At 40.0% G+C, this 12,971-nt stretch overlaps 1 protein-coding gene across 4 annotated transcripts in view; it reads right to left on the bottom strand.

Moving 5' to 3' along the window:
* Positions 1-285: 285 nt before the first annotated feature.
* slco3a1a (solute carrier organic anion transporter family member 3A1a) overlaps positions 286-12,971 on the bottom strand; it is a 35,520-nt gene continuing 22,834 nt past the window's right edge. For all 4 annotated transcript variants that reach the window (XM_058075206.1, XM_058075207.1, XM_058075204.1 and 1 more), the window contains 8 exons: positions 8,267-8,365; positions 7,909-8,187; positions 7,512-7,676; positions 7,183-7,381; positions 5,559-5,703; positions 4,158-4,330; positions 4,023-4,087; positions 286-2,356 (listed from right to left, as the gene is read on the bottom strand). In XM_058075206.1, coding sequence (XP_057931189.1) covers positions 2,004-2,356; positions 4,023-4,087; positions 4,158-4,330; positions 5,559-5,703; positions 7,183-7,381; positions 7,512-7,676; positions 7,909-8,187; positions 8,267-8,365 — 1,478 coding nt within the window. In that variant the 3' untranslated portion in view covers positions 286-2,003. The remainder of the gene's footprint in view (positions 2,357-4,022; positions 4,088-4,157; positions 4,331-5,558; positions 5,704-7,182; positions 7,382-7,511; positions 7,677-7,908; positions 8,188-8,266; positions 8,366-12,971) is intronic.

Below are 12,971 nucleotides of genomic sequence, written 5' to 3'. Positions count from 1 at the left end.
AGAAATGAATATCTAATTTAGCGTGAAAAGTTATTTAGCAAGATTACATAATCTCTTCCCACCCATGTGAATACAGTATTTTGGTGCAAATCTGGCTACACGAGCAGAAAAGATGTTTAGTTACTATTATCATTTGATTCATGTATAGTCCTAACAAGGAAGCAATATTTTGTTTGCACTTTTCAAAAGTCATACAGTCCTGTTGGATATCAATTTTGCAGTTTCTACTGCACCATTCATATCAGAGCGCTCACTGCAGATTGCAGACACGGTCACTCACCACAGTATTATTGAAAAAGTATTTATTCCCAGAGTAAAATAAATGCCATACAAAAGAGTAAGAAAAGAGACAAGGTCAAAACTAGAACTGCTGAGAGATCAGTAGCATCGTAACAAGTTGTCTTAAATTGAAATTTTCCACACACACACCAAGAATAAACGTGTTTTGACTACACACACACACATACACACAGTCCTGTTGTCTCTGCAGCTACGACAGATCTAATCTGAAGATGCATTATGTTTCTATTACCTTCACTGCAAATCATCTCTTGTGACATCATATACTGTAGATACAGGAAGTGAAGACTATAATCACCGACATCAATATAATAGAGCATTCTGGACCCCCCAGAATAACAAATATATTACTCGTAATCTTTTTCTTCTCCTGCAGTCTCTCTGAGCAGGAGTCCAAAGAAAATAAACATCTTATTTGTAGAATCCCTTATTAAGACAAAATAGGCTGTTGAATGAACTGTGAAACAAAAAAAGACACACTAACTAGTATGATGTATCACACAAATATCATTGCACATTTTTTCTCTCAACAGTATGGACGACAGTGTGTGTCTGATCCAGCATGAGAAGCTAAACTGAACACAATCAGTTTGGTTTCATTTGAAAAATATCTAAGAGGCCACTAGAGTAGTAAAGTCAGGGTGATTCTGCTCTCTCATCAAATGACTGTAAACGCTTGGCAACTTATGTACTAATGAAGAACCACCCCGACTTTTGTTAAATACGGAAAACATCTCACTGAATACGCACACTACCAAGGAGTACAAGGGCAACACGCACACACAAATATTCAGAATACATTTGACATGTTATGAGAAAAAAGTTTGAATGTCATTAATGAAATTATAGTATTATTGGAGAGCGTTACAGAAATATAGGGGTAAAGTGACAAAAAATAAAAAAAGTGACAAATAATAAATTGTAGTTACATGAGTTGCAATTTTTGGAGAAAAAAAATACATTTTGGTAAGTGTATTTTTTCATGTACAAATCTTTTTTTTTTTGTTAAGAATGTACTCCAATGTAAAGTTGAGTATAAAATACAGAAAAAAAATAAGTTACAGGAAGAAAGTAAAATTCAGTGACTGCAAAAAATGGTGATCTGTTACGTAAACTATGTGATATGATTTTCAAACTCAATAAAAAATCTATTTTGTGACGTTATAAGAATAACATATCCGTAAGTAATACGTCACAAGTTGTTTGGAGGGGAAAATAAGCATTTTTGGGGGACAAAAAATTCCACACGTGCATTTATTTTTTTGTAATATTGTTTATTTTTTTTAAATAAAATTTCAACTTTATTCTCATAAAAACATTTTAAAATGTATTCTTGTTCTTCTCATTATTACGTCTTTATTGTCGTTCTAGGACTTTAAATGTTTATTTTGGGGCGTGGCCATAGTTCTCCTTGGTAAGACAGATAGTGCTGTCATTTCCTCTCATGCACATCTGCAGCCATGACCAGAGCTACAAGAATATGGCAACTAGTAGTAGTAACACCACTCCAGTCAACACACGAAGCTACAATTTGTTGTCTTTGTCTGCCTAGCAACAACACAACAAGCTCATCAATTCTACCACCAGCACCATCACACACCTAAAGTGGACCCTTTGTATTGAGGACAGCAGAGCAGCGGTTCATCGTTGTTAATACTAAAAAACAATATGAATAGTCCACATCGTCCTTGTCGCTTTACGGCCTACAAAACCGATTCCATGTTTTCACAAAACTCGTGGTCCTCTAAGCTATAGATGAACTTTGTCCTGTCCACTAGTTTGGGCCCGTCCGAGAGCGAGGGGTAGAACTCGCTGGGCGACATCTGGGCCTCGTGACTTTTGATGTAGGTGTTGTAGTTGCGGCGTAGGCAGTACCACGTGGAGGCGTACAGGAGGAAGGCCACGGCCTTCAGGATGATGGCCAAGCTTACATACAGCCATCTGTAGGCCAGGTTGTCGTACAACAGGCAGGCGCCTTTGTCGCCACAGTCTGAGCTCCAGAAAAGGCAGGTGGAGTCTATCCCGGCGCCAAAGATGAGCGGAGGCGGGATGAACCCTGTGGGACGACAACCACGGGGCGTTGTTTGGACGGTTTGGTTAACAGGATCACACCAACACTTTCTACGTCAAAGAAGTACACATTACATTTTCATGAACGCTTGGATTAAAATTCGGACAGGGGAATTTAAGTTCCCCCCTGCCTCAGAATGCAAATGGTTGAGTCCCAGGTAGCAGTACTGTAAATAAAATATACTCTTCTTAGACACTGCTGGGGGTGGGGGTGGTGTGAGTGGCAGGCACCACTATAATATAGATTATAATATACAATTTTTTTCAAGGTTGGTCGGTCGGTTAGTGTCTTTATTTATACTTGAACTATACTGGTGCCATCAACTCCGAGTGGTTTGTAGAGATAAATATATTACCACTTAACCACTGTCCTGCATAGATTTATTTCCTCTTTTGACACAGGAAGGTTATAATGGTAAGGTCTCGTTTTTTTACATAATGTTTTGTACACCTCTCATTATTTGTTTTAATAAACAGGTTAGTAATCTAGTAACCTGAATGGCGGACAAGTGATTAGCGTGCAGGCCACGCAGCTAGGAGACCGTAGTTTGATTCCACCTTCTGGCATCTCTGTGTGGAGTTTGCGTGTTCTCCCCGTGCATGGGTGGGTTTTCTCCGGTTTCCTCCCACATTCCAAAAACATGCTAGGTTAATTGGCGACACCAAATTGTCCATAGGTATGAATGTGAGTGTGAATGGTTGTTTGTCTATACTCAAAAAATAAATGTTAAGCCTCAACAAAAAAAATTAAACGCAACAATTTCCATTAGTCTTTCTTAGTTATGACAACTTAATTTGAAATTGCTTTGAACCAACAAACAATATTGCATTGCACAAATGAGCTTTTCCTCTTCACTCAAATTCTCATTTTAAGTAATGCTTACTGAATAATTGTTGTCATAGGGACAAGTTTTTAAGTTCGTAACTCAAAGAAATATGTTAAGTCAACTGCCTTAATCATTTTATTCAAAGTAGTTTAATTTGTTGTCTACTTAATTATAATAACAATACACACAGCTTTTTAAGTAGCAGTAACTTTATATATATGTGTGTGTATTATGTTACCAAGCTAATTTTATTAAGTCATGGCAACTTGAATTTTGTTTTAAGCTTACCAACAATAAAATTTGAGTGTATATGACATGCTAAATTAAGTTAATCAAATAGCCAACATTATTATTTGAACATAACTTAAAAAATAAAGTTAGCAACTTGGAAAGTTTATCTAAATCAATTAATTACATTTTTTTACATTGCATTTATGTATTAAATCAAGTGGTGTCAACAGATACTCTGAATTACTTTTTAGAGTGTATATGTGCCCTGTGATTGGCTGGCGACCAGTCCAGAGTGTACAGCTGGGATAGGCTCCAGCATGCCCACAACCCTAGTGAGGATAAGCGGTATAGAAAATGGATGGATGTACTACAAATAATGGATTTTTGTTAATCTATATCACATGTGAATAATTACATGCTCTTCCACTAGATGGCAGAAGGTAAACAATTAACCTATGTATCCACTTTTTGCCATAAATCACGGCATGCTAGTTGTTGCACTGTAAGTTCGTCATGTGAAATGTAAACAAAGAATGTAGCAGAAACCAGAAGACTAAATGACAAATGAAGTACAGTAAAAGATGAGTGTCTTACCAAAGAGTCGCAGCAAAAGGAACAACACCCCAAGTGCGTATGACTTCAGTTCGGGAGTGACAGTCCTTCAAAAGCAAATAAACAAAATGATTACTTTTTCATGACTCCTATTTACAATCATGCATCCGGACATGCCTGATGAGGACAATCACAGAGGGCGTCTGGGCCATGGCCCCCACCAGGCTGCACAAGCAGATGATGCACAGGAAGATGAGAAAAGCCTCCTGGCAGCCGGTGGTCGGGCATTTTCCTGGAACGGCTGTGGCGAATTCGCTGTCAGCAGATATACAAGCACATCCACTCAGGTTCTATGAAAAGGGGGGGAAAACAGGCCAATTATGGGTAAGCATTCTCCAGTGTCTGCTTTCCACACAAGGATTTACAGGTGATTTGTACCGCTACAGTATACTGCACCGCATCACAATGACTTGGCATTATGGATGGGCGTGTTAAATACTGTACATATATTGACTTTAATTGTTTAAATGCTTGTAGAGCATTGATGGATGGATTATGGATTTCCCCATTTGGCAGCAACCAGCTGAGGGTGCAATTAAGTTTGCAGCATAAACAGGCTGCCGTACTTGAATCTGGACGTCAACATGAAGAAAATATTGTTATACTCTGTATATACTATATGTAGTACCAGTCAAAATGCAACAGCATGAGAAAGTTTGTGTAAACATGTGTCTTGCATATTAAATACTGTACATCAGGGGTCTCAAACACGCAGCCCGCGGGCCAAATGTGGCCCGCAGGACAGTAGTTTGAGGCCCCCGCCTTGATATGAAAGTTTAATGTTAGTGCGGCCCGCGCAAATTTGATATGGATGCTGTATGGAATCATGTACCCAGAAAAAATTATTACGTTTGATTAATGTTCATGTTAAAGGTTAAATAACTGTTAATAGTTATCCTCCCTATCCGTGTGGAAGTGGTAAGTTTTTGGCTATTTAAGTTTAAAGGAAATAACTTGAAGGCTAGCTCTCTAGTTTGCGATTTAGCATGTGTCTCAAGACCCTGCAGTTGCGCAATATGTTGTAGATAAAAAGAGTATAAATGTGACTATAGTCGTGTTTTGTCATGTCTACAGGGCTCTAATAATGCTTTGTTCATTTTAATCTGAAAAAAATTTGTCTACCCACCAACTATATGTGGTTTCTTAAGTTTTTATTATTTGCCGTTTTATTATTATTATTATATTTATTTATTACTGATTGATTGATTTTCTTTATTCTTGATTTGTTTATTTATTTTTCATCTTATTTTGTGTAGAAAAATAAAAATTAAATATTTGAGAACAGTGGAATGTTTTATCAGAGCTTTTCTTGTAGAAAATCGAAACCAAAGCAAAGTTTATTCATTTTTCTGTTTTTAATAAATGCGTTTTTTTGTTTTTTGGGGGGAAAACCTGATGCGGCCCAGTCTTGCCCAGACCCTAGCTCCAATGGCCCCGAGACCCCTGCTGTACATGCACAACACAATGGAATGAGGTTCTCCAGGATTAAAGTTTACATCAATTTTCTTTATCGCCAACCTGAGCAAAGGTGTGGGTGCAGCCGGCAAAGCAGCCCGACAGGTAGGTGACGCCGTTGGATCCACAAACAGGACTGATGGAGGAGGTGAAGCAGTTACAGTGATTGATGCACGGAGCTTCCGGTTTGTTGCCCACCTGCAAAGTACTTCGACAGACACAAGTATTTGCACTGTGAGTACCAACTCATTCATTCATTCATTTTCTACCGCTTTTTCCTCACGAGGGTCGCGGGCGTGCTGGAGCCTATCCCAGCTGTCTTTCGGGCGAGAGGCGGGGTACACCCTGGACTGGTCGCCAGTCAATCACAGGGCACATATAGACAAACAACCATTCACACTATTAACCTAGCATGTTTTTGGAATGGGGGAGGAAACCGGAGTACCGGGAGAAAACACACGCATGCACGGGGAGAACATGCAAACTCCACACAGAGACGTTCAAGGGTGGAATTGAACCCTGGACTCCTAGCTGTGAGGTCTGCGCGCTAACCACTCAACCACCGTGCCTCAGTGAGTACCAACTGTCCATGAAAAAGCTAAAGTATATAAATGTAGACATTTTACTGTACATGTTAAAGCATCTTACCTTTTTCATACAACTCTTGGATTCAATCTGTTTAGATTGTGAATCATTTCGTTTATATTCTATAGATCTGATGCCCTATTTGATTATTAAGTTGTCAACAATCCATATAGACTTTCACAACTTCCAGGAGCTTTTTCAGTAAAGGTTAGCTGCATCTATATTCCGTACAGCAGCCGCTCTTGGGACAGCCAATCTTTTTTTTTTTTTTTTATAGGCTCGATAAGACGACACAAAATTGTTTGAATAAAATATGAGGCAGTTTGTGCCCTGAGGACCTGCAGTGATGAGAATTTTTATTGACACATCTTGACTGCATAGTTCACCTCTAATAAAAGTCTCCCAATCCCTTGTAGCTTTAATATTACCCCTTTATTTACTAGCAGAAGTGACTCCACAATGGGGAAAAATAGCAAACATTGCTAAGCAATTTAATGCACAAGCTGTTGGTGTAGTGAAGGCAGTACGGATAGCTAACAGGAGTATTGTAAATGCTAATTATAGCTGAGGAGATTATGTATTGGAAACAGGTGTTCATTGCGGAAAGGCTGTTATTTTTTAAATTTGAGTAATGATTTGGAGTGCATGAGAAAGCTGAAAGGCCATGTTAGCTCACTTGGACCATATTGTCATTTATTGAGAAGTACTGTATGTTGGACCAATGTGAGTGTGAATGGTTGTTTGTCTATATGTGCCCTGTGATTGGCTGGCGACCAGTCCAGGGTGTACCCTGCCTCTCGCCTGAAGACAGTTAGGATAGGCTCCAGCACCCCCGTAACCCTCGTGAGGATAAGTGGTAGAAAATGAATGAATTAATAAATGTATGTTGGACAATATAGCAGCAACAGATGCTGACCACTCAATGCTACTTCAAATACAGATACTGCCATCTTGTGGAGTTAATAACCAGAGAAACTTCTTTAGGAGGTTGTCTACAGCCATTGTTTTTGAACCTGTGCGATTTATTTGATTTTGTAGACCAAACACCCGTCAGCCATGCTGTGGTGAATTGAATGGAGGTATTAACTGGAGCTTCTCTTACCTGTTGCCGTACGTGACCGTCACCCCTGCGACGGCGCCTGTGTTGCATCCCAGGAACAGGAAGGAGATGTAACATGCGGTGGAGATCAGGTTGACCAGCATGGCCATGCGGATGGCTCCAAGCGCCGACAGGTTGAGTTTCTTCACCAATAAGCCGCCCATGAAGATTCCCAGACATGCGCACGGAATGGCAGTCATGCCTGTCAAGACAAAAGACTCGTGTTTGGATATAGAAATTCCCTGTGAAATAATGCTATCAAAGTGTTTAATAACATGCGTATGAATGCTTGTCTCTCAGCATTAACTAAGAAATGAACATGGTGCTCAGACCTAACAGCTGGTTTGCCGAGGTGGTGGTGAGGTTGAACTGCTGCTCGAGGTATTTGGCCAAAAAGGCGGCGAAACCCGCGACAACGGCAATCTCCATGCAGGCCGCCAGGATGATGCAGGTGAACACGGGGTTTGACAGCAGGTGTTTGGTTACCTTGGGGATCACTGGGGGTGGGGGTGGACAGAATTACAACACTAAGGCATGAGAGCTTTGCTTGTTTCACAATAATTCACTGTTGAAACAGATTTAAATTTCACATTAAATTTTAATAAGTTATGAAAAATAATTTTAATTTTTTTATGTGTACATTAATGGGCCAAACACTTTGCTATTATTTCATGTGCTTGAATACATAGTAGTTATGTCATTCTGTTTAAATGCTTGTTGAAGGCGCACCTCTGAGTTGCTGACAGCAGGTGAGGCTGTTGGGCCGCTCGTGGTTGCTCACAGCACCATTGCTGGTCTTTGGAGCCTCATAGCCAGGACTCGAAGGAGCAGCAGGAGGAAGCATGGCCTGCTCACTGTCAGGCCCCTCCTCTCTCTCCTTGGTGGGCAGAGACTGAGGGAAGCCGAACATCAGAAGGGCAGAGCTAAAGAGTAAGGCACCACACAGAAGGAAGCCCGCCCACCAGGCCCCTATCCATCGCGGGTCCTCTGGAGTGATGCCGAGATCACCTGAGTGCAAGTCAAATATTGTTAATTTATAGAGATACTTTATCCTAATGAGGAAACAGTTTGGACTTGTCTAACTCACTGGTGTCCATGAAGATCGCGTCCACATAATATTTTGTGCAGACGGAGCCCAGGATAAAACCACACGCAGGCCCAAACACCAGAGTGGAAAAGAGGATTCCTGCACAAGAATAGCAGATAGATCAAATAAAAAAAAAAAAAACATATATATATATATATATATATATATATATTTTAACAGTATCTGCAAGGCTATATGATATAGTAATCACAGTTTTTCAAAAATATATTATCAAATAATGGTCTTTCATGGTTGAATAGAGCATATTCGTAAAAACATTAAGCAAATTGTATGCATTACTGCCCAAATTAAGCATTTTCAAGCATAAAGTGGCTATTAAATGAACTAAAATACAAATACGCATAAGCCATTAAGAATACATAGAGGTGATATATGTAGTACTCTACACTGGTCACTAGGTGTCAGTAATGTTACTGTAATTTTTGGTGAGAAACACAAGGAACCACATGGAATCACCAGAACAAAAGGCTTTTATTGCAGGTTTGAATTTAAATTTGAAACAGGCACAATAATCCTGAATAAGAAATCTTAAGAAATACACACGCTGCCACTTAAATTCAAAACTGAACCCAATACATCACTTCCTGTCTGCCACTCATTCCCTGTGGTATTTATAGCAACACAAACATGAGCATGAGTCTTATTTATGTCTTAAATATTTGATTTATGTTTATTATGGCTATATAGTTGGTAATACGAGTGTATAGGTGTGTTAGGGGTGTTTTTAGAGGGTCACAAAGAGTTTTCTATGCTCAACAAAAACATTCCATTTATGGACATTGAGCAAACCGACTTCACGGAAATTCACTTATCACGTTTGGGTCTGGAACCAGCTACCTGTGATAAAATAGGGATCACTGTATTTCAATTTATGTGGACATAAATGATTTCACTACCTGGCAACAACATTTCATTTTGCCCAAAAGAGTTTGCTGTTGAAAATGATCTGTTAGTGTAGAATTAGTACACTAATACAAAATGTCATACTCTTTAAAAACTAAAAAAAACAATTCTCCACTTGGTCATCCCTGTGCGTGTGTGGGTTTTCTCCAGGTACTCCGGTTTCCTCCCACATTCCAAAAACATGCTAGGTTAATTGGTGACTCCAAATTGTCCATAGGTATGAATGTGAGTGTGAATGGTTGTTTGTCTATATGTGCCCTGTGATTGGCTGGCGACCAGTCCAGGGTGTACCCCGCCTCTCGACAGCCACCAGCACTTCTAAAAGAGTGGGACGCAAGTTCCATTTTAGAGCCTTTACTTTGTAGCTCTGCAAAACAAATGTGCTATCTCAATGCTAATTTACAGTGGAAATCTCATGTATGAATATATCCAAGTGATCAGCATTAGCGATTGTCATTGCGATTTCAAAAACCTGCAAATGTGACAACTAGTTAGACATCTTAAATGTACATCCAACTTAAACAGAGATTAACTGGAGAGTCCAGAGTGGATTGAGGGTCCACTGAATTACAGTTGGCTTGTTTTGTTACATTCATTATGAAAATGTTTAGCTCAGAACGCCAATCTCCGGTGTCACTTGGAGAAGTTTTTATTTGAAAAAAAGGACAGTTACTGTTTAATAATTGACAGCAAAGCCATCCAACAGTGAATAAACAGTAGTGCTGTTAATGAGTCAGGAGTCAAATGTTATCAAATGTCATGAAAAAAATAAGTCTCAGTTTGTCACAAAAGATGATATCATGGTCACAAGAGACTATCTGGAACACAGACACCATCCTCATATGAGCAGCCACCCCTGCATCAATTAAATTACTGTCAAAATAAAATCATCCCACTTCCTCTGCCGTTACCACATGATTCACGCCCTGTTTTCTTCTGCACTTTTGGTATACATCAGAAGATTCCACGTAGATGTTCAAACGCCAGGAATAGCTATCCCATCACATGCAATGGACACAAAAATTCAACACAAAAATAGCAGCTTTTTAGGATATAAAACATAGCTCGCTTTGACCACATGGTCACTTAATAAAAAGTATATTCCACATTACAGCAGAACCAATGTTGTAATAGCGGTAAGGAGCAACTTTATACCAACCGCTGAGTAGTGCAACCAACAATTTAAAGTCAATTTATTAATTTTGTTCCGTCTTCAATTTCTGTATCTCCTGTGGCATCAAGCATGTTTGGACTGTAATTCACACATTAATCAAACAGCTCCCAGATGTAATAAAACACAAACAAAGTCACTGAGGCAGGACGAGACATGTAGCAAAAGAAAAGACAGTGGAAACGTGGTTCAACAGCCACCGAAAGGAAAATAAAGATGCAGGGTTTATCCCTTCTGTGAAATGTTGAGCCTTCAGAAGAAGTACCAAACTGCTCAGCCTCCCCAAATATGCAAAAACACAAGATGAAAATGCAAAACAAAGATGCACAGATTGTGACGCACAATGACAATATGCAGTTCCATGGAAGAGACATGAGTTTCTATATGACAAGGAAGTTGGCCTGTGGTGTGGCAAATGAGGCGGGGGGGCTCTCTCTACCTCACGTGTTTCCTTAGAAACCCGATGTTGTTTTCCCTTAGCAACAACGTCACAATTGCTTTCACCACAGGAAACCTCAAAGAGGAAATTTAGTGACATGAATTGTAGAAGCTGATGACAGCTCAACCAGACAATGGATGCAAATATTTGTGCGTCCGTTTTCACTGAGATGCGTGCCCACACTCAATTGCATTAAGAAGCGTGGTGCCCTTGATGATAAAGCCGCGCTGCAGTAAGGCGTTGCCCCGTCAAAATGGTCAAGGTCAGGTTTATTTATATACCACATTTTAAAGCAGCCACTACTGTCCCAAAGTACAAAACTGTGGCGAGACCAGCCATGTTGTCTGGTCTGGAGACAGTCACACTGAGGAAAAGACAGGAAGCAGAACTGGAGGTAGCAGAGATGAGGATGCTGAGGTTCTCATTGTGAGTGACCAGGATGGATAGGATCAGGAACGAGTACATCAAATGGGACATTACATGTTAGAGGCCTTGGAGATAAAGTCAGAGAGGCCAGACTGAGATGGTTTGTGTCCAGAGGAGAGATAGTAAATATATTGGTAGAAGGATGCTGCGTTTAGAGCTGCCAGGTACGAGGCATAGAGGAAGACCAAAGAGGAGGTTTATGGATGTAGTGAAGGAGGACATGAGGGCAGTTGGTGTGAGAGAGACGGGGTTGGATGGAGGAGATTGGTTTGCAGTGGCGACTCCCAAAGGGAAAAGCCGAAAGAAAAAGAAGAAGACTACCGCCCCAAAGTGATGTACAGGAGTAACAAACAGTATAATTACATATTCCAATAAATTCAAACGTTTAAACATAAGAAGCTAAAAATAGCTAAAAAAACATGAAAAAGTACAAATAAAAAAAATAAAAAGATGAATTATCTACAAGGGACCATACTGACTTCTCAATCAGCCGTTTCTGCACCAACTATCTCATATGCAAGGAACTAGGGATGTCCCGATCTCATTTGCGGCCAATCCGGTGTAATTTTGAAGATTAAAAAATACCGGTTTCCGCCACGAGATCGGGCTAATTGATTGCTGTATCATGTTCGTAGCAAAGGGCTACACACCAACATGCTACCAAATATGGTTGCTTCTAGACTCCTTCCACCCGCATGAAGAAGTGTGTACAGTGTGTTCTGTGTTGAATTTAGTTTCACTTTGGACGTTGGATATTCGGGTCTGTAGACAAAGCGGTATTTATTCTTCATTGTCCCTGGATGGCTGTGTCCTGTTGAGGGGAAGTAGGCCTTGCCTGGGTGCAAATCAGTTGACTCAACACTTGCCTGACAGTAACTACAGACCTATAACTGTGAAAATGAACAACTATAAAAGATGCAAAAGAATATACAGTATATCATGTTTGGTATTTTTTTCACAATCGTGACCACAGCCGTGGGTTGTTTACACTGCACTACTTTTTCAAACTGCCGCAAATCCCAATTTGCTAGATAAGTGCAAAACAAACTAATTTCTTCATGTTGTAGTTCACCAAAGCCCTTTAGTCTTCTGTAAATTATCCTCTTGGGGGAGCACATCAAGAAGTAATTCAATAACACAGCCCTGCTCTGGTGTTTTTGCCTCCGTCTAATTTGTTTAGAGAGCAATAGAAACGGCTGGGAAAGCCACTGCCCATGAGACTTTTCCTTTCCGCATTTTGAATTGATATCCTTTGCACTATTGTTTGAAACTAGGAAGAATGTCCATGGGCTGAAATAAAAGTAAACTCTGCTCAGTCAAAAAGTTTCAGTTCCTTGAGAAAGAAAAGCTCACAGTGATTGAAACGTCAAAAGCATTACGTTTGCTCTGTCCGCAGTTCATTTGATGTGTTTCTTCACGATACAAAGCCAATTCCTTCTCCTCCACCAGTAATCCTGCTCAAGTTGGCTGGGTAATCCCCCTCGAGCTAGATAAGACACAGCAGCTTGTGCAGCTTTCACAAGGGAGCTGTATCCGAAACTGAGAGCGAGCTAAATCGTAGCAAAAGATAAAGAGCACAGTGTTGCAGGTGTCCACAGAAAACCCTGAAATGTCAACTTGGTGATACAGACTGAGGAGTCTGGGCACAGATGACTCAAAATGGTGCTATTAACTGGGTCTGCAAAATAATACATTTCAAGAGCTTTCACACAAAACACAATATTTTCCTACTTCACCTCACGACT

This window comes from Doryrhamphus excisus, chromosome 6 (genome assembly GCF_030265055.1).
Source record: "Doryrhamphus excisus isolate RoL2022-K1 chromosome 6, RoL_Dexc_1.0, whole genome shotgun sequence".
Classification (NCBI taxonomy): domain Eukaryota; kingdom Metazoa; phylum Chordata; class Actinopteri; order Syngnathiformes; family Syngnathidae; genus Doryrhamphus; species Doryrhamphus excisus.
This window is presented reverse-complemented; position numbering and strand designations above follow the sequence as displayed.